The 22,709-nt window shown below is 43.2% G+C and overlaps 1 protein-coding gene across 3 annotated transcripts in view; it reads right to left on the minus strand.

Annotated features, from left to right (window-relative positions):
- Positions 1-22,709, minus strand: part of WIPF3 (WAS/WASL interacting protein family member 3) — an 82,310-nt gene that overhangs the window by 18,534 nt on the left and 41,067 nt on the right. For all 3 annotated transcript variants that reach the window (XM_067561980.1, XM_067561979.1, XM_067561981.1), the window contains exon 2: positions 17,420-17,567. In XM_067561980.1, coding sequence (XP_067418081.1) covers positions 17,420-17,512 — 93 coding nt within the window. In that variant the 5' untranslated portion in view covers positions 17,513-17,567. The remainder of the gene's footprint in view (positions 1-17,419; positions 17,568-22,709) is intronic.

Below are 22,709 nucleotides of genomic sequence, written 5' to 3' on the forward strand. Positions count from 1 at the left end.
GTAGCATTTTTCAAACTTTAAGGGTGCCCATGGTATAATGTTGCCACCTCCAAGACACAGAAAAAGCAGACACGGTCCTCCACCTCTTACAGGGACCCCACTAGCCTGACCCTCCTTTTCCTCTCAAGTGCATATCAGCAGCCTAACCCTTGTCTCCTCCTCTCACACAGGAAGTGGTGCAGGTGGGGAACTAGGGGCAGTTCAAGACCTCTTTGCCTCTTACCTTCTCATGAGCCCCACGGTCTCTCAGAGCCTCTGCCCTCGAGGGAGCTCCCTTCCACCCCCGCCCAGGAGCCCCTACTACTCCCATCCCAGGCACTGCTCCTTACCGGCAAGCCTCAGGTCCATCCCACTTCCCAGTCCCCAGTGCTAAGAGGAGCCACTGCAGCTTCAGCAGGTTAAGGGCCCAGCCTGCAGAGTGGGACCCAGGTGCTGTGCCAGTGTGCCCTCCTCTCAGCCATGTGGCCTGTGTGCGCCAGAAGTTACACGCTGCATGGACACGGTCGCATATGTTTACTGTGGTTCACGGAGGGAACATCAGTGCCGTGGGGGGGGGAAGGGCACATTTTCACCGGTCACTGGCAAGACACTAGAAAAACAGGCCAGGCTGGTTAAAAACAAGTCAGGTGGCGACCCTACGGCGGCACGGTACCCCAAAAAAGAGAATTCCTTCTTGACTCAGGCAGGTATTCAGGTTGGGCTGGGTACTTTCTCTCTGTTGATTTAGAAATGCATTCTTGATCTAATTCCCACAGCAATTGAGGGTGGAGTTGTCCTTCATAAACAAGAGAACAGTCCTGCAAAAATGTACTTGCAGGCTTTTTGGACCACTCAGTTCCTAGTCAGCCTGTGATAGAGGGTTGGCTGCCAGACAGCTACTCGGCAGCGGGTGGGGGAGGGTCTCTCGCTTATCAGCTGACCGCTGCTCCAGCCTTGCCACAGAAGAAGTCACAGAGATCCTGGGAAGTCATGGAATCTGTGATTTACGTGACCTCCATGCTAGAATCGTACCCTTAGCTATTGTAAATACAGAGCTGCACAAGTCTGCAAAGGTGGTGGGAAAGAAGATTTTAAATAAATTGCACAGGGTGTTTGACCAGAAGTGATTTGTGGCTGGAGGAGTCACAGGAGCAGAACAATGTCCTGTCACACAGCCCTGGCCATCAATGTGGCACTAAGCACCCCTGAATTCACAGCCCGTACACTGCTGTAATAATCTTGGTACAAAATATGCCTGGTGAGGCATCATTTGAAAACTAGTAACTCCCTGATCATTAACATTCTTGTGTGATGTATGTACACTACATGGTAAGAGTTACGAACATATGCTGGAGTTATGAATGAAGTGTGAGTAAATCAGGTATGTTGGGGGAGTTGTTAAAACAAGTCTATTCTAAACAACAGAATCTGTGTTTATCTCAATTTACATATAAGCAGTAAACAGGACCATCAAGACAACAGGAGGAAGAGATGGCAAAAACAGAATAATTTGCATTTCAGCAAACACAAGTGGGGAAAGAAAGAGCATGGAACTTCCTCCAGCACCAGGCTCCATGTCACCTTCCTCACAGCTTGAATAAATTTCACTTTGAGGAATAACCCACAGAAGAGGAAGTTACTCACCTTGTGCAGTAATGATGGTTCTTTGAGAGGTGTCCCCCCATGGGTGCTTCATTGTAGGTGTGTCTCCATCCCTGCGCTGCTGATTGGAGAACTTTGGTAGCAGTCCATCCACCCACGAATGTGCTGCTCCCTGCCTGCCACAAGGTCAGCCAGTGTGTGCAGGCATTTCCCTCCTCAGTTCCTTCCCTACCGCAGAGTCAACTGCTAGAACTCCGGAGTAGAGGGGAGATGGGTGGGTCGTGGAGCATCCATAGGGGGAACACATCTAGAAGAACCATTGTTACTGCACAAAGGGAGTAATTTCTTCTTCTTCAAATAGTGTTCCTATGGGTGCTCCACTGTTGGTGACTCCCGGCAGTATCCCCACTGGAGGCTGGGACTTTGGAGTTGAGTCTGATATGGATGATAGTACAATGGCACCGAATTTGGCATCTGCAGCCGAATCCCCCAGGATGGTATAGTGTTCTGCGAAGGTGCGTGCAGATGCCCAAGTAGCTGCTCTGCAGATTTCTAATATAGGGATACACCCTTGGAGAAGGTGACAAATGAGGAGTCTCTCTGTGTTGAAATTGCTGTATCTTTTGACCTATCTGAGTCTCAGAGTATCCTTCTACCTGCTCATAGAAGATTGCAACTGCTGCTAGATGAACTTTCAGATGAACTGATAGAGAGTCCCGATTTCTTGAGAGTCAACAGGTAGTCCAGGATCACCAGGAAGGTGGATGTATTAGGGTAGACCCCTCTGGGCTGGCACCAAATCTGAAATCTCTTCCATTTCTGCAGATGGGTACGGCGAGTAGCTCCTTTCCTACTGTGCAATAACACTTCTTGCACCTCTTCAGAGCAAGATGTCTCTATGTATTGGAGCCATGAAGGAGCTAGGCTTCGTATATATTAGGGCTATCAGTTAACAACATGTTAATTGTTTTTCATTTAATCGCAGACATTAACTGTGATTATTTTTTTTTAATGCGTTACTCACAGACCTCTGGGAAGAGAAGGAATCATCAGCTGTGCAGGAACCTAACTATGTCTGGTCAGGCGCAGTAACCCAAAGCCACCACCAGAAGGCATGAAAAGAAGAGACAAGAACAGAGAAAGAAGTGGCTTTCATCCGCAGAAAGGTAGGGATTCTGACCCTCCCACATCATGCCCCATTGCCCCCAGCCAGCCACTCACTCCTGGGACTGCTCCCACCTGCACTGTGCCCCATTTCCCTTGGCTGGCCACTCGCTCCCAGAACTGCCCCCATATGCTGTGCCTCATTGCTCCCAGCCAGGGCCTCGGTCCCAGGATTACCCCTTCCACACCATGCCCCATTGTCCCCCAGACGGGGCCTCGCTCTGGGAGTACTCCCTAGAGAATAGGGGCCTGGCGAGCTTTTGTTTCTTTTTGCACTGCAAATATTTGTAGTAAAAAATAAATATAAAGCAGCACAGTACACTTTGTACTCAGTGTTGTAACTGAAATCAATGTGTTTGAAAATGTAGAAAACATCCAAAACACTTGAAGAAATGGTATTCTATTATTGTTTAACAGCATGATTAATCGCTTGACAGCCCTAGTCTGTATTCACACAATCTGAAGAAATATGGATACTTAATGATATTATGTTTTAAAGTCTGGAGCCAAACAGGGAGAAACAAGTTCCCTCCCAGACAGGAGAGAAGGCAGCTATATACCTGGCTCGTATGTGAACTACACATGGCAGAATCAAAGCAATGGAAGCATTTACATACAGGGGGATAGTAAGCCCACAGGAAGAGAAGAGCAGCATGAGGTCATCCTGCCTCTTGAAACAAAGTCATTGAACTTTGGAAAATATAGACAAGGAGAGAAGCCAGCCTTGGCATCCATCACCAGACAGACAGATGAGGCCAGAGCTCTTGCAACCTGGGAAAGATGGGTCCTTCAACCAAGGGGAGGGGTTTAAGTCTCTGGGAACTGAATAAAGGTGAAAAACCATCTTAAATGAAGCCTGTACCTTGCTAGGTTAAGTTTTAGACTTTTAGATGTGTGTTTTCACTTGTATTTGCTTGTAGCCCTTCCTAACTTGACTCTTTTTACTTGGCATCACTTAAAACAAATTTATTAACAGTACATAGGTTATTTTTACCATAAACCAATTCAATGCTGTGTTTAAATGAAAGGGTATATTTACCCCAATTAATAAACTGTAATGTACTTGTGTGTGTCTTCAGAACAAGCTTATTATTTCTCTGAACAGCCCAGAAGAGGGCTGGATATTGCAAAACATGGTTTTGGGAAAATCTAGGACTGGGAGTGTGCTGGAGTCATCTTGCTGGTTGTAACTAAGATGGGTGGGCAGAGTAGACAGGCTGCTCCCTCCTGAATCTCTGATTTTTGGTTTTGCAGGTGGGTGCCTTACCCTGCCCCCCAGAGGCCTCACCCTCAGTCCGCCCAAGACCCTGCCCCCACTCTGCTCAGGGGTTAGAGCATGGGGGCTGGAAGCTTGGACGCCTGGGTTTTCACCTGGGTCAGGAAACAAAATGGGGCCTAATGGTTAGAGCGGGGGTGGGGGCCCAGATGCCTGGATTCTCTCCTGGCTCTGAGAGAGGAGTGGGAGCTAGTGGTTAGAGCACCGGGGCTGGGAACTGGATGCCTGGTTCTTGCCTGATTTTGAGAGAGGATTTGGGCCAAATGGCCAGAGTGGTGGCTGCCAGCCACCAGGTCAACCCCTTTTCCTATCCGGGCCACCAGGTCAACCCAAAAGGGGAAAAAAGGTCTGGGCCAGGTCCAGGGTTCCCCCCCCCCACCTCAGGACTTCTTCCTCCCCCCTCCCGCCTGCCTTCTGATGTGGTTCTCCAGGGCTTAGATCCCACCCGCCCGCCCAGCTTCTCCCCCCACTGCTGGGCTTCCCCAGGCAGTGGGGCTTTTCCCTCTGCCCACCACAGGCAGAAGGGATTCCTCCCGCCCCACCCAGCTTCTGCGGGGCTCCCATCTGGGGTTTCTCTTCCCTCCCTCCACCCCCACACCTGGCAGGTCCCTAGGCTAGCCTTGCAGGTCTGCTGCGGGGGGAGCCCAATTTTCCAGGGGTTCCAATGGCCACCACTGCTCCCCCTCCTCCCCCTAGCATAGCTGGGATCCCTCTACCGGGAGTCAGGACTCACCTGCTCCTGCAGCCTGGGGTCATAGCCTGGCTGGGAGCTGCAGCCACACACGTCGTCAGCTGCCCGCATGTTCAGGTAAGAGGGACAGTCCCGCCTACCTGCACATGTGTACACAGGCAGACGGTGACAGCGAGCAGGGGCTGAACAATGCCCAGTGCTCCTTTGCCTCCTTGACCAGACCTAAGGCTTTTTTGTTGTTGTTGCACAATGGGGAGGGGGCATGTCTTGGGAGTTGCCGCCCCTGGTTAGCGGCCCCAGGCTCCCTGCCCCGAGGCTGCCAGAGCAGCGGCCCGAGGGCAGGGAGGCATGGTCGAAACAGCTGATTAGATCCCGGCTGGGCAAGCCAAATAGCTCATCTGCAGCCGTGTTGGGGAAATAGCTGATCGGTGGAGGACACCAATCACCCTGGTGGGTGCTGAACACCCACTATTTCTTTTCCTGTGGGTGCCTCAAGCCCCTCGGCACCCCTGGAGTCAGCACCTACCAGAGCTGTCTAAGGACACAGACACTCGGCGGGAACTGCATGTTTGTAGGCTGGTTGCGAAGGTCCCAGGTTGAGAGCTTCAGCAGCAAGGCATTGTGAGGCACTCAGGCTTACAGGGCAGTCAGCAACACAGCCCCTTTCTGGACAGGACTGCCCACCAAACCCTGTCACAATCCATTTCACAACAAACCAACCTGCGGAAGGGAAAATTAACTCACTAACCCATCACTGCAGCACTGAAAGGCCATAATCATAAACTAAAATAAAGCCTGATTCTATCCAACGGCACTGTACTCTATCCTCTGACTCATTTAACACTGTTAATGTGTAATGAACCATTTCATAATGAGCCCTGTTTATCTCTTCTGTAGGCCCTTCTGTAGTCACTGTTGGAGGAAGGCCTAACTGGAGGTTGCAGGGAAAAAGCATTCATATATTTCATCCTAAAGGTGTGTATGATTCAGACCCTTCTCAATCTGTAGTAAGAGCAAGGTCATAGCCCATGGCTTGCCAATGAGAATGCACTACTCTTAGCCCCTCAGAACTTCATTTTGGGTTGGGAGCAGCTGAGTGCCTATTGATTACAGATACTGCAGTAGGTCAGAGACAGACAGAGAGAGACTGTAAAATTGCCATGGTCCAGCCCATTAAGGGATTTGAAAATTAGAGCCAGTATCTTGATTGGCTGCAAAATTGTGCTAGGGCCCAATGTGGAAGACAACTTTTGAGGAGTGAGGGGGAGGTGGAAAAGGAAAGGCTGTGCAGCAAAGATACACACAACTGCAGGAGTGGTGAGAGTACACCTGGAAATGAACTGCCCACATCCCCTAACTCCCGGTCCTACTGTGACCCTAAAAGATAAAGGAATGCCTCCATGCCTCTTGGGGCCACACTGCCTACAGCTCTAAAAAGACAGATATATGTCTGACGGGCTTGGTGTTTAGGGCTTTTCTTGTTTTAAATTAATAAGATTTAAAGACATATGGAAAATGGATTAGTTTGATTCCCTTAAGAGTTTACAAACAGATATATACAAAGAAAAACAAATTGAGTATGCAGTTAACTTGTGTTCAAAATGCATCCGTCCCCTCTTTCTGTAGGCATTGTACACATCAAAATGTAAGTGGAAAGCACATTCAATTATATTTCACTGACAAAGAAAATGAGTCAGAGCTGGGTCTGTTAGGACATCAGCTCTATATTACTTTATTGTGCTGACCTAAACAGGACCTGCACCAGCATCTTTCTCCTGCACTTTGATCTTCCTTGGCAATGGTGAAGAGGAGAGAGAGACTATTATTAATCTTAACTTGCTGCTATGTCTAGGAATAAGATTTTCCAGCATTAGCTGCACTAGATGATAGTGGCTTGCTTTCTGTAAGACCCACATATTCCACATGAGCTACTTACATGTCAGTGGCCCCAGTTCTCATTGCCCTGCACCTTGTGTAATTATTTGTAGAGTGCACAGTAAGTCTAAAACATTACCAAGTCAGAATGATGGTATTTTGCATCCTCTTTACACAGCTGTAAGTGACTACACAATTGGAAAGCAGTGGTGTGCAAGAGCTTAGCAGGAATTAGAAATAGATAGAAGATTTATATGGATAACGAGAACATATAGTGTTACAATAATAAAAACCACCACAACACATGTTTTGGAAGGGATACAAATCCTCTTCCCCCCAATGTTTGAGATCATAAGTCAACTTTTAAGTAATGGGGATCAGGAAGAAGCTTTGTTTAGGAGTAGCTTAGTCCACCACTGTCTGCGGCAGTGTTGCACCTTCCCCTGAATTACCTGGTACTGGGCACTGCTAGAGATAGGATATTGGATTAGTTTGACCACTGCTCCAACAGGGCAATTCCTGTAAGAATCAGGCACAATGTATTTCATAAACTCATTTTAAAAAACATCTGTCAACACAGATGTCATGTAGCTATAAAAATAAATTTGGGGATGAGATGGACAGTCAACAAATAATAAAATTAGATGTTGTTATTAAAAGGAAATAGACTGCTTAGGGTGTATTGGGAGTTTGCGGGGGGTGTGTGTGTGTGTGTGTGAGGGTGTGTGTGTGTGAGGGTGGTTGGATTCCAAGAATCTGGGCTGCATAATGCATCTTTAGTATAGCAGGTGATAGAAGTAGAGCTGGGCAAGATATGGTTTTCCCATTCCACAAATATTTTTGAGGTTCTGGAAATGTTCCTAAACCACATCAGGATAAAACAAGAGATCTTTCAATGTTTTTTGACAGGGGAAGGGAGAGGAAGAGAAAACGAGAGATGCATACATATCTCTCAGAATAACCAACAGCCTGGCGGTTAGGGCAGTCACCTCAGACATAGGAGAACTGAGCCCATGTCCCCGATCTGCCAGATTCAGAGCAGGGTACCTCAATCCAGGTCTCCCACATCCCAGATGAATGCCTAACCATTATGCTCTCTCGACCAGAAATTCCATCCTGGACCTGAGAAGTCATCCAACAAATGTTTTATTGAAACTGATCATTCCTAGCAAACAGTTTTGATTTTGACAAATGAGCGTTCTCATATTTCTCAATAATTATTAACTATGGCCTCACTGTTAATCATTCAGAAAACTCTAATCTGATTCTATCCAATTTAAAAGGTAATGCAATGCATGTACTTAGGTTATGTCTACACTAGACTTACTCCTCAAATTCTGATTGCTGCCCTTTCCCCTTGAACAAAAGATCTTGTCTGTTTTCTGGATCAGAATGAAGGCCCTGAGTTAGTTTGTATAGCAAAAACCCTTTCTTCATCTGTTAGTCTCCAGAAAAAAAACCCAGTTTAAATCAGTATATGCAAGCCTCCCCAAGGGTGGTACTTCTCTCGAGATGTATACAATCTGAGTGATTCTCCTTAATCACCACTCCCTGTTCTTAGTTCTTCCTGCCAGAGCTATGGCAACCCTCACCCCCTGAAGTTGCACACAACAATACATAAACTTAACACAATATGGTCCCCAAAGATACTGCATGCGGTTGCGATATCTGTTCCAGTAGCTACAGCAGGAAACGGAAAGGAAAAAAAGTAACGTAGACGAAGCTTTAACTGTCTGCAGCTGGAACCCAGCATTCATTTCCATCATCATCATCGCCACCACCACCAAGCCTCAGTCCAGTCAGTGAAATTCTCCCCATGTAACACGGACACTGCACAGTCAGACAATATAAAATATTGTACATTGTATTTAAAAACTGGATCAGCTCTGCAACAAACAAAATGTTGAGCGGATTGAGGGATTATGGCCAAAAGGTTCCAACATGAGTGTTTAAATTTAAGCATCCAAATTCATGTTTAGTTAACAGAACAGAAGTGATCTGACCTTTCAGAAGTGCTGAGCCACTTTTTATTTACTGTAGATGCCTCACTTTTTGGCATCCAAGTTTGACCACGCTGGCCAATGCTTTTGTATCAAGTTCTCTTTCTACAGAGCAGGCCTTTTGACCATTTCAGACACACAATCACACAGGGCAGCAAGGTGGATGGCAATATGAACTCTGCAGTACTGTCAATCTCAAGTCTCCAAAAATTATGAGTCAGTACCCCTTCCCCGCAAAAAATAATCACAAAATTGGCTTTAAAAAAAAATCAATTTTAAAAATAGTAAATACTGAGTTTTTTAATGTGCCTTTAGATGTCACACTAACAAGTTTTTCTGTTCCTATGAGGGCTAGTGTCCCCCCCGAAAGCTGAGAGAGTCTCATGTAATGATATAATTCCAGGAGCTGAGACTAAGAATAATGCCAAATATCACAAGACTCAAAATAAAGTCATGAGAGTTGGCAACAATGACTTTGTTTGCACAGCAAGTAGGGTGCTAGTCCGTAACTGGGGTTCCTATGCGCTGCAGTAATACAAACAACAACATCTCGGACTTACAGACATCATCATTTAATGTAGGTCTGTTGTAAAGAAACTATATGATTCACCTTGTCTGGCTACCTATGCAAACACATTTCAAAGGTTTTAAGTGACCTTTTGTATCCATGAAAAACTAATCAGTTTAAGTCTAGGAAAAAATTAACATCTTTTGAGTTTCTTGTAACATCACATTCCCACAATGTACAGAAGTTTAACTTAAGGCATTGTATGGATTTTTTTTTTTTAATTGAAAGGTTGCAAGGACAGTACTAGCTACTGATGGACATCTATTGCAAATTCCACCAGTCAAAATGTGCACTTGCAGTATGTGTATGTATTGTAGATAGCCTACTGGTATTCCAGTGAGTTACACACAGCAAAGTTATGCACAAGTCATAGGGATGAAAAACTTATGGCCATTCTAATTTGGAATGTTTTCTACTAAAGTCAGACATTCAGCATGATGGAGACGATTATGAAAACAGCCTTGCACAGAACACACAGTTTAAATGAAGTGTGCTTCTGACCAACAAAGTAAGTATGATCAGAACTCTTCCAGGGCTGGGGTAGGGAAAGTGAGCTAGCAGGTCTGCCAGTCCGGGGGAGAGGGGGCAGGAGGGAGCCACAGGGGGCACAGAAAGTGCCTCTCCAAAAGTGGCCAAAGCTTTATTCCTGTGCACACCCCTGTGCAGTACATGTCCTCGTACTAGTCCAGACATAAATAAATTGAGCAATGCCATCATGGTTTATCTCAGTATTTATGTTGCTCCACTTCAAAGCTATGAATACAGAAGGTTAAATAAAAAGATTACAGTTTCATGCAGCTTGAGCTGTAAGAGTTCAACATGACTACACTCCTTTGCAAGCCAGCATCTTCTGCTATTAAAAAAAAAAAATCAGTTAATTGGATTTCCACAAATACCCCAATTATTTGAGTGGTTATGGCCTGTATAGTGATATTACTCTCTAGCAGAAAATGATTTCCAATTGCAGCAATATCAGAGACTATGGACTATCAGAGACTACGCAGTGGACTACGTACTCAAGACACTCACAGAGCAAGTTTCTTTTGTTACCTAAGGCTCATTGAGATCCACTCACAAATAGTTGGGGAAAAAGCAAGATAACATTACACCATTTTTAAAATACTCCCTATGAAACTAAAAATATTGAGACTATATTGAGTCTAAGTTCTCCTTTTTTTGTGTGTGTAGTTAAATTAAGCTTCTCATTACCACTTTTACCTAGTGGACCAGGAAGAGAATGGCCCGTGCTCAATATTCAGAGTGTAGTCTGAGTGGTAATACACAGGGCATACCATAAAAAGTCAGATGGGTACAGTATTGCCAGGTCCAAACTTCCAAAAAATCATGAGTCAGACTTCAAAATCATGACATTAAAAATATTTTGGTAATTCTTTTGCCTTCTGAGCTTTTAGAGTACACTTGGTTTGTATTTTCAAGCTTTCCTCTACACAACAAGGTCTAGAAGTTTCCTTTTCACTTAAAGATTAGATTCTCATGTAATCAGTTATCCCCAGGAGCTGGTGGGGCTTTAAGAAAGCTGCCAAATATCGCGAGATTCCTGATAAAAGTAACAGGAGTTGGCTGGTCTAAATAGAAAAAAAAAAAGTGTTTTTCTTTAGTCCATTGGTGACTGTGGTCAAGAAATCCGACTTCTAGAGTTAATAAGAAAGTACTGGAGAACCTGGAAGGAATGCTTCGCTCCTCAGGCCTTCCCGCAATCCAGCCTACCCCTTTGTCGTTACTACAGCCAGACAAATTCAAGCAACATCTAAGATAATAAATCTGTTTTACATGTGCCGAAACACTGTAGTAGTTGGGAGATCTTACGATTCAGGAGTTAAAGCCTTAATGAAAATATGGATACTTTGAGGGTAAAAACTGACTGATAGTTCAAGTTCTAACAGACTAGTAGTTAAAGGCTGCAACAGAATCAAGACTGCCTAGTGGTAATGAGCTGCACTGCTTTGTGAGAGATCCAGACTTGACTTGCACCCCTAGTTCCATACCCAGCGATTCTGTGGGATCAGAATTCACCTCAAAGTTAGGTTGAGAGGGAGCGCACTGCATCACTTCAAAAAGAACCTCTGCATTCAGATGAGCAGCCACACTGACTGCCTCCGAAGTCACCTCTTCAGCAGAAAGGAGAGTCATCATTTTTTCTGCTTATTTTCTTTATATCTGAGAGTCTGATTGCAGACACTTCTAGCTACTACCGAATTAAAAAAATAAATAAATACAACCACTTGAAAAGAGACCTCAAACCAAAACTGGTATTTGATCACTCCTTCTAGAGGTTAGAAGAGACAGAGGTCAAAGTCTATTTGAAACAGAGTAAAGAGCTGACATTGCCCAAAAATATTGTGGCCTTTCACCCCTATATCTGAGCGAACCTCTTAACAGAACTAATGGAAGAACACTAAGAAATATTCAGAAGTTACATGAATCATGGACCTGACTTAAAGGTATTCAAAGATATGTCCAAAATGCATGATTCAGTAAATTATCACTCTATTCAACCAAGTTGTTTTACATATATTATTTCCCTTTCTAAACATTAGCAGCACAAAAATGTCAAACCAGCAAAACAACTCCCACACAACTTCAGAGAGAACACTGTAGTTTTCCAATTTCCTTAAGCAGGCTTACAAGGTTTTCTATGACAAAACATAGCAACTGCATGGAAGAGAAGAAGGAAAATAAATCCCCACTTCAGACATCAGTTGATGTTTTCCCTAATGCTGGAAATTCTATCTCTGTGTAAATTATGCATTTATCGCACTGTTATACAGAGAGGGATTGTTCCTCTGAGGTTTTAAATGCAAGAGTAGAAAGTGAGGTACAATAGCCAACTGAAGAAACTGGTAGATTACCATATGTGCAGCAGCTAGTGTAATTTTCCCTGAACTCTATTTAAATAAAGAAGGATTCAGGAACAGTTATGATTAACCCATGTAATAATTTACATTTACATTCAAGTTTTACATTGTACTAACTAAATGCTTTCCTGAAGCAATGAATTTTTCACCTTTGGTTTTAACACAAAACAATAGGCCAAATATATTCCTGGTATAATTCTAGTGGCTTTTATTATTTGACCTATTGTGACTTTTTAGTTAATTTCTGCCCTGAAACTTCATTATATGGAACAACATTAATTCTGAAGGGAACACAAATATTTTCTTAATCTTCAGAAATACCTGAATCATTAAAACAAACATCTTCTACTGTGAAGGCCTACTACATGTAACACACTTCCTAAGATATCAACATTTTAATAGATATTGATTGAACATAATATTAGAAATACATGCAGCGGATCAGTAAACCAACCACTGAACTTTAAAAACTAATTGTGGGTTACCAAAGCAAAACATCCACTCTCATTCTTCTCTTGAAAGCTTCAGCAATAACATCTTTGTAATTCTTCTAGTTCTAGACCAGTGCCTGTTTTTAACATTATCCTGGACTGTCATAGGAACCCCTCCCCCACCAAATAAAAAAAAATATACATTTCAAAAGAAAAAGAGCCCTTAGCTATGGAAAACAGAAAGATGCCAGTGATTGGAAAGTCTAAGTGATACATAAACTCTTTCAATTTTATTGGAGTACGAGGACAAACTCCTAAATTGTCCCCTTTCCATTAGAAAGGCTGAGATTTAAAACTCTAAGTCAGTGCCTGAACCTATGCACCGTCATTTTTTTTTCTTCCTACCCCTTGCTCTCACAGTTTTATCTATGACCACTGAAGGCAGGCATACAAAGTAATGCTCAATTAATCCCATTAGTTACATTTAAATTTTGACTTAACAACCTAAGGTGCCACATATATATATGTTGAACAAACAGCACATACATCTGTTGCTGCATGTATACTCTCATTCTCTCTTGAAAATTCATTCAAGTCTTGTTTTATTACATGCTCAAGCAACCAGTAGTTTTTCAGCTGTTGGGCACAGGTGGATCCTAACATGCCTTGAATTCCATCTTTGTATCATTTCAGTATTATTTTATGACTCCTTGTAATAGAATTACAAGGAAATGGATGGGGGAAAAAAAAAAAACCCCCAACCATACACACCCAAGTCAACAAAGAAATAAATAGAACACAGTTCTATAATTAAAGCATTCATATCAGAATATCTCCAAGGTCAAGAGGTTTAAAATCCAGTATAAACCAAACTAGTTTTCTTCTGACTCAAGGAAGGAGTTAAGAGTGCAAGGGACAGAAGACCAAACAGCTGTTCGGGGTTTGGAGAAAGAAAAAGATGCAAAATCACTGAGGATCATGGCTTAATGAGCAATCTCAAGACTTATCTTAGATCTTGATAAAATATGCAGGCAAGTAGGTAATGTAATAACTATTTCACCTACCCTGGACAGTGAAAGTTATTGACGTCTCAAGTGGCCAGGGTAACCCAATATTCTCCAAAGTATTAGTAACATTTTTTAAAATTGGTGCAGCATAGACCTGATCCATGGTTGGTCTACCTATATTGCATATGTACGTGCTTCTTGACCATGTCACACAAATAAGTACATAATAAGACAGGTGTGGCACAAGAGCCAAAAAGCCTGCCAAGTATGGACTGGAGGGCCACATCTCAATCCACCAATGGCAAAGCCAAAGAGAGATAGAAAAAAAAGAAAGGGATTTCTGGGACACAGAAATGAGGAAGTACTGGATTCTCAGAAACACTCTCCACCAAACCTGTAGCTCCATCAACTGAACCCAACAACCCTGCTCTGTTTCAGCTGTTTCCATGACTTATCTTTTTTCCAAATTTGGTTCCATCTCAGTCTCCTCTCTGTTCTTAATCTCTTTCCCTGTGTTCTCTCTCTTTGTGGCCCCATTCCCATTACATCAACTTCCTCCACCAACCTCAGCTCTTTGCTCCCTTAACTCTTCAGCATCCCTTTTTTCCCTTTGGTAGATTTCGACTGCCCTGAATCAGCTACTTTTATCACAATGACAAAAACAAAGGAGGGAAGTAATTGATTGGCTCTTATTTAACAAATGCCATCTCATCTGCATAAGCTCAAGGCCTTGCTCTCTGGTTCAGGTTCACCTGAATTAACTAGCAGCAAAGCCAGATGCCAGATCACACCCACATACCAACATTTCAAAAGTGTTGCTTGATCACCTAATAAAAGCTGTGCTATCTTCTAGATGAAATACCAAGATAAGCTTCCATTCCAGCTACAACATCTTTCAGGATAAATCAATTTTTTTTGCATAAAATACCCATCATATATTGGTTCCCTGTTATTCTGAAGGCCAACCTGACAAGTTCCCTTTAGCGACAGCAAAGGTGAAAACGGCAGAGGTCCACGTACAAGTATCTAGGATTTTTTCAAAAATAATATACAGTATGCACATGATTGTGTGCTAGAAAATGCAGGGTATTTAAATACTAAATGCAGCCCTTGTGGCTTGTCTACACACAGAAGCTGCACCAGTTTAACTTAAATCAGTTTTAAATAAATTAGTGCAACACTTGTGTGTGGAGACTTGTATCGGTTTAAACCTGGCTTATGTCTGTCCACACACACAAAACTTGCCTTGGTTTAACTGAATCGGTATAAAAATTACCCCTTTACTTATATCTTCGTGTGTTGACTAGGCAAAGCTTATTTGTTTGGTACTTTTAGATTACTACCTAGTATCAATTTATATTTCCATTCTCCAGCAGTAAATTCAGCAGCTGTTGCAACAGCTGGGCAGTTTTAGCAGCTGTAAGATACAGATGCCAAATTCTAAAAAATATCTTCCTAGCAAAAGAATCTAGGGTCTGTAGCTAGTTGTTATGGATTCCTCACTTAACACCTTTAGCCAGATCCACAGTTATAACATGGCTTTGACCTCAGTCAGCATTTTGCTTCTGTAAAACTGACTAGACAATGAGGGCCTCTTAAAAGATGGTCTTCCCTCTGACAACTTTAGCAGGAAAGATTTTTCACTTTTATGCGAGAATAATATTTGGCAGAATTGTTTTACTAATTCCTTAATGCAGGATCCATTTGCTCCTATTAAATTATGCACTTTTACTGGAAGATTTTCCAAATTCCAGCTGACTGGGTAATGTACTGTGTATGCTTTATAAATTAGAAATACATTTTGTAATTCATTAAAATGAAATGATGGGAAGATATCAGCATCCTCTGGCAATAAAGGGAGAGCAAAATTCAAGGTAAAGCGTAGCCTCTTTGGAGGCAGAGCACGCACTAACTGAAGCTTGCTGCTGAACATTCTAAAAGCTCCTTGTGTCTCGGATATTTCTGTTTTTCCCAACGGATATAATGCTACATAGGAAAGCAACTGGAGGCAGTACCCAGACCTGCAGTAAGACACATTTAGTTGGGCCTCTGCTACACTGTCTTTCAGAAGGGATCTGCAACTATCACAGGAAGTGGGGGAGGGAGGAAGAGAGATACTAACACTGAAAAAGAATTAGGCCGGTTACCAGTCTGCCATAGAACATTATTAGTTCTGGAGAGGAACAACTCTGAGGTAGACAGCAGTGAATGCTGCCACTTTCTGCTGGAGGTAGAATGTTGGGTTGTTAAGGTGCCATCTAGCCCCTCAGGAAAAAACCTGGAGCAGAGCTGCCTCCAACCAACCCAGAATGGTGACCTCGTAACTGAACTGGTGGACATTTTGGGTCAGATTCTAAGGTGTGGTGTGGCCACATTACACTGTCCCATCCATGTAAACTGGACCTAAAACCAGTCAGAGGATCGTCCCAGTGCAGAAATTAACTTATATGGAACTGATTGAGGGGCTCTTACCCCGCCACCCATTCCTGCTGCTGATGTACTAGGGGAAAAGTGGCACAGCCAGGACACCCCTTTGTTATGCTGATCTTTGGCTGGGTTCTCAGTCACCTGGGACAAGTCAGAATAGCCTGACGACAGTTCTAATTCTGTGCTGGGAAACTGGCCCTGCACTGCCTATACCAGGATCTGGGAGTGCAATGCTGAGCTTTAAGCTGCCTTTGCACTATATGCATGCACATATGCGCACCCCCTTTGCTGTGGGCACTTGGGCCATGGCTGAGGATCTGTTCCTTCATCATGGCCAAAATTATCAAACTGGATGCCTGAAATTAGGTGCCTAAATAAAGGTGGCTAATGTTAAGAGAAGGGCAACTGCAGCTTTTACTGACTTCAGTGGCAATTGTGGGTGTTAAGCGGCTCTGAAAATCAGGTCACTTATTTAGGTGCCTAACTATGGATTTACAAGACAAACGTCAGGAACACAAATGTGAAAACGCCAGTCAATAGGCCTAAAGATCAAAATTAAACCGGAGAAGCCAGAATTCTTCCATCTGTATGTTTTCAGTCCAAGCACTGTCCTCTTCCCTTCCCCCTTCACCTCCATGCACTTTTTGATAGTTTTGCAGGATGCTTCAGTTTGTGAACTCCTTAAAATACAGAACGGCAAATAAAGAAGGTGCAAGGTAATTCCTCCATAGGAGGGGACAATTATTATTATAGTTGGAACATAAAACTGAAACTCCTTCAAACAAGAACAAAATGGGCACGGATGCAGAGCAGGAAAGAGAAATTCAAGGGTCTGAAGTGTGTATTTATATCAGCACCAGGAGACATCAAGGAAACCAAGCTCTATTTTTGAAAGAGTTAGGCCCTTATTTCTATAGAGATAGAAAACATATGCATGCTGCAAGGAGTATAGCAGTGGCAGAGAAAGTGTACCAGGATATCAGAGATGCTGGGCCTTGAATATGGCTGTACAAGGTTTCATTATCTTCTCTACGGTCATAGACTGAAACACCCCATAAACAAGTGATTGCAACACACCAAAAAGGGCAGGAATAAGCATCCCCAAGGATCAGTATAACCAGTGTACAATAAGAATCTGCAGCTCCAGCCAGGGCATCACCCACTCAGTGCAAGGGCATATGAACTATTGGTGACATGCAACCAGGTGATCTGGTACATACAGTAGCTGTACACGTGCTGTATCCCCCAAAAGGAAAACACCTAAGGATAAAACACGATGAGCCCTAATATAAGCTGTATGAAATGAATGAAGAAATCAATACTTCCCAGCTGCACATTTTCAAACTAAAAACGAGCTCTGTGTGCTAAATTTGCATGCACACACATACACATAGCAAACAAGAGGCCTAGGTTTTTGCTCCAAACACCTGACCCAAAATATTGCAGGCTTTTCCCTTCTATATTCACAATAATCTGGCTAAAATTACTCTGCTACACTAATCAAAATGAAAAGCAGACCTTACCAAAGGTAATGAAGATGGCAATGGTGGAGGTGCTGGGGGTGGTCCTCCAGAAGACGGGAGAGGTGGGGGAGGAGGTGGTGGTGGCACAGGCATCTGTCAAGTTTCTAGCTTCACTTGGTTATGAAAGATTCCAGCTGAACTCTAAGTCCTGGGGGGGAAAAAAAAGTCCTTACATATCACAAACACAAGAACAGTATCAGTCAAACTGCTAACTCTCAGCAGACTGAAAACTTTTGTAGACTCTAGTACTACAGTATGAACAGCTCTCCTTACAGATATCTGATGATACCATTCATCTAAAGAGCCAACTCACACAGCTGGACAACTTCCATGAATTCTAAATGTACATATGCCAACCTGTCCTACTTCAGCTATTAGATTAATCCAGCTCATAGCCTTGAAATGCAATCATGCTAAAAAGAACAAATTACAAGCCAAATCTTGAAACCCTTATTGGGACGAAACTCCATTTTAAGGAGAATTTTGTCTTTCGAAGGATAGATTAAGAACTTTGCAAGGATTTTTGGATGGGGCCCAATATTAAAAAAAAAAAAAAAAAAAAAAAAAGATATGACTGGAAAATAAACAAAAAATTATTTTCCAGAATAGAGTTTCATTAAGTGCAGTACTACTCCCAAAAGACAGCACATAAAGCACCAGAAATTTCAGGTATTAAATCAGACATGAATAGCATCACTTTTATTTTTTAATTTTCAATTTATTTTCAGAATTTTTTAGTAATACGCTAAATAAAAAATACTTTCATATTCTCCAATAAAAGGGTGAGGATAATAATTTACAAATAGAGAACTGCTGGCTCTGAAGGACGACGACGATTTGGCAAATGCATCATACAAATAATTTATTAATAAATACAGAATTTGAATATTTTGTACAGGTGAAGTTTAGTATTATGGTTTTGGAGGACGGCTGACTTTGGTTCATGTCGAGTTTTCTTTTTTTTTTTTTTTTTTTTTTTAAATATGGAGCTCTCCATAGTTGTATTTCATGAGCATTGGTGAAATACTGCTAGGTTTTTCTTATCATTCGCTAAGAATAATGGATTGGTGTGTCCAAAAATTCCTAGCTGGATTTACTTGAGTGATGGCTATGACAGTTCTCTGGGTGCCTATGACTGAGAGCCACCTTGATACCACCTTGCCTCCAGCGTGAAGAAAACTTGCTTGTGCTTGTGGGTGTCAGCTCCCTGACACTATCAGTCTGTTAGTCACTCAGGCACTCCCCTCTGGGCAATGTTAACCCTTACTTTGTTTTTCAGATTTATAATAGGTGCATCTCAGTCCGAGTCCCTCTGAAGCATTCCCCTGTAGCATCCAGCCCCTTCTCCACTAAACACTCACAGAAATACCAGGCCTGCTATCCCCACCGGAACGTCGTACACACCAACCTATAGGATCAGCTCCTTGTATACTACCACAGCACTGAGATATATTTACAGTGAAAACAATAAGTTTACTATCAAAGAGTTAAGAGATAGTAAGTTAGGATAATGGAAGCAAAAGGTTACATATAAAAGAAAATCGTAACAATCTTTCTAGAGACTACACCTAACAGGCTAACCTTCTGTCTAAACCTTCTGTCTCACTCCAAATGCCCTTTGCAGAATTTCAGCCAAGGCTGGTTGTGATCCTATTTTCATGAATGTAGTTGTACTGCTCGATTACTTCTTAGGTGGAGAATCAACGGGTGTCTTCCTTGCCTTCTTTCATTGTCTGTACTAAGACTCGTGATAATCCTGAGGCTTATTTTCTGGTGTGCTGCCTGCCTGTCAATTTCACATTCCCTCCCTCCCACCCCCATTGACGTCTTATGTAAATGGGGCTTACAATGCTTAATTTACATGCCAACAGAGAGAGGGGTAATAAACATCTTTTGTTTGACAAAAAAATCTGTTTGTCAACTCTGCCCTGATACAAACTTTAGAACATATTTCCAGTATACATAACTCCTTACACAGTATCTATACACACATTTCACAATGATATTAATGACCAGTGTGATCCGGTTTTCTTTTAAGATCTCTCCTGATATTCTCTGGTGAATCAGAATATTTATAACAGGATCAGGACATTCCTATAACCCCCCTGCCAGTTGGCACTGAGGGTCACAGCGTCGTCAAAGGAAAGACCAAGTTACAGTTTAGCATCACACTACCTTTACCTTTAGGATAATGCTAAGAGCTCTCCCGTGAGATATTTAAACTCGCAATACTAGCAACTCATCTGTTATTACATCATCTTCTAGCTGACAAAACAGTAGAAATTACAATGCCCAAGTTAATGTAGTTACTAAACAAAAGCAATAAACACCATGACAGAGTGAATCAATGAGAGATGGGACAAATCCTCAATATCAGGAGCAGAGGACACAGCACCTTTTTTTAATTGGCAAGTGGGCTTTAGATTAAATATCTTTTTTCAGGATTCAACATTCAGTAGTGACCCTGCTGAATCAATAGTGATCCCTCCAAGTCCAACCCCTTCCAGCATGCATTGAAAGAAAAACATTGGTCACAGGTCATTCTACTAACAGGAGGGCCTCATTTCAGCATCCAGCCAGCAAAGGGTTCCATGATGCTAAGTAAAATGGACAAAGAGGTCACATACGGTGGGCATACAGGAAGAGAGCCAGTGGGTTGTAGGTGAGTGTGAACAGCAGGAAAATGGTGGCAGCCAAGTTGGCTGGGAAGTGAAGGTCTGGCCCAAAAAGTTGAAAGCTAAGCCTGCAAGCAGATGGTTGGTAGCAGGAGGCCCTCAACAGCAGCAGGGTACAGGGGGAACAGCCTACAAGCAGCCAGTGTGATGTAGCCACATTCCTGAATGACAGGAACAACCCGAAGGGACCACAAATGAGATCAGAGAGGCCAGGACTGAGCTCTGCCCACTGGATCTACAGGCCAGCACTGAATTGCCTGTAAGTCCACATATGACGGCAGAGCAGCCCTGTATCCCTCCTATTGGGCTGCCTCAGGAGTCAAGTTATTCTTTTTTATTATATCTATTTAAAGCACATGGCATATACCTTGAATGGATACCAAAGAATCCATTTTGAGGCACTTGGAAGAGAGAAAGGTGATCAGGAACAGTCAACATGGATTCACCAAGGGCAAGTCATGCCTGACCAACATGGTTGTCTTCTATGATGAGATGACTGGCTCTGTGGATGTGGGGAAAGCAATGGACATGATATACCTTTACTTTAGCAAACCTTTTGATACCATCTCCCACAGTATTCTTATCAGCACATTAAAGAAGTATGGGTTGGATAAATAGACTAGAAGTTGGATAGAAAGCTGGCTGGATCATCGGACTCAACGGGTAGCAATCAACGGCTCCATGTCTAGTTGGCAGCTGGTATCAAGCTGAGTGCCCTAGGGGTTGGTCCTGGGGCTGGTTTTGTTTAACATCTTCATTAATGATCTGGAGGATAGGGTAGGTTGTAACCTCAGCAAGTTTGCAGATGACACTAAGCTAGGGGGAGTGGTAGATACTCTGGAAGATAGGGATAGGATACAGAGTGACCTAGACAAAGTAGAGGATTGGGCCAAAAAAAGTCTGTGAGGTTCAACAAGGACAAGTGCAGAGTCCTGCATTTAGGACAAAAGAATCCCATGCACTGCTACAGACTGAGGACCGACTGGCTAGGCAGCAGTTCTGCAGAAAAGGACCTGGGGGTTACAACGGACAAGAAGCTGGATATGAGTCAACAATGTGCCCTTATTGCCAAAAGCTAATGGCATATTGGGCTGCATTAGTAGGAGTATTGCCAGCAGATCGAGGGAAGTGATTATTTCCCTCTATTCAGCACTGGTGAGACCACATTTGGAATACTGTGTCCAGTTCTGGGCCCCCCACTACAGAAAGGATGTGGACAAATTGGAGAGTCCAGCAGAGGGCAACAAAAATGATTAGGGGGCTGGAGCACATGACTTATGAGGAGAGGCTGAGGGAACTAGGCTTGTTTAGTCTGCAGAAGAGAAGAATGAAGGGGGATTTGATAGCAGTCTTTAACTACTGAAAGGGGTTCCAGGGAGGATGGGGCTAGGCTGTTCTCAGTGGTAGTAGATGACAGAACAAGGAACAATGTTCTCAAGCTGCAGTGGGGGAGGTCTAGGTTGGATATTAGGAAAAACATCTTCACTGGGAGGGTGGTGAAGCACTGGAATGAGTTACCTAGGGAGGTGGTGGAATCTCCATCCTTAGAGGTTTTTAAGGTGCGGCTTGACAAAGCCCTGGCTAGGATGATTTAGTTGGGGTTGGTGCTGCTTTGAGCAGGGGGTTGGACTAGATGACCTTCTGAGGTCCCTTCCGACCCTAATCTATGATTCTATAAATATTTGCACATTTTCTTTCTGCCAAACCTAGAAAGTACCATTTTCTTTTAACACTAGGAGTGGGCAAGTGATCATTGGACACAAACCAAGGGCTAGAATCCAAAGCACCCGCATCACTTACCTCCCAGCTCATGGTACACAGAACGCACTACATGGTTTGCCCCCACCCTCAGTGACACTCTGCAGTGTGGGTTGGTTACAATCTCTTTTATCCTATCTTAGCTAGTCGTCTGGGGAAAGCAGCACCTCTACTGTCCGATCCCCATTGTTCTCAGCTACAAAAAGCCATTACTATAGTAAGTTTCCTTTCCTCAATTAAGCCCTTCAAAAGCATGCCCGTAAGGGCAATGAGTCTTATGTACTGACAGTGTGTGTTTCATTTTTTCTACTCTGCAACACTAGACTTTTGTTTTTAATATTAATTGGGTTTGGGAAATAGTCTTAGTGAAAACGAAAAACAGTTTTTTGTTACAACAAACAGAAAAAAATAGATTTTTTGCTACAGAACATGTGCATGCCAGTGGGGTAAAGCATACTCTGAAGGGGCTTGGAGGTGGGAGAAGAAAAATAATGAACTCTAATTTACATTCCAAAGCTTTACCTTTAAAAAGCCTATTAGCTAACTTTCCTTCACCGCCTCATCAGCCCCACACTCAGCACCCCTTCCAGCCTCCACCCCAGCCCCAAACCCCGGCTCAGCATCCCTAGCTGGCATCACCTATTCAGAACCCACTGCAGCCCCTTTCATGTGCACAGAAGTTCACCTGTCTCCAGCACAATGACTATCATGGACAGGCACTAACAGGTATGTTCAGTGGGTTTTGCATGTAAAATTTGAATTTGTCCAACTGGACTGTGAAAGTGCAGGCTTTGTTATTTGCACACAGTAATGGCAGTGCTAGGAAACGGGTACATACATAAAGGTGTGCACACTCC

The sequence above is a fragment of the Emydura macquarii genome, unplaced genomic scaffold (assembly GCF_026122565.2).
Source record: "Emydura macquarii macquarii isolate MOO-44397 ecotype Brisbane River unplaced genomic scaffold, CSIRO-AGI_Emac_v2 contig_2422, whole genome shotgun sequence".
Taxonomy (NCBI): domain Eukaryota; kingdom Metazoa; phylum Chordata; order Testudines; family Chelidae; genus Emydura; species Emydura macquarii.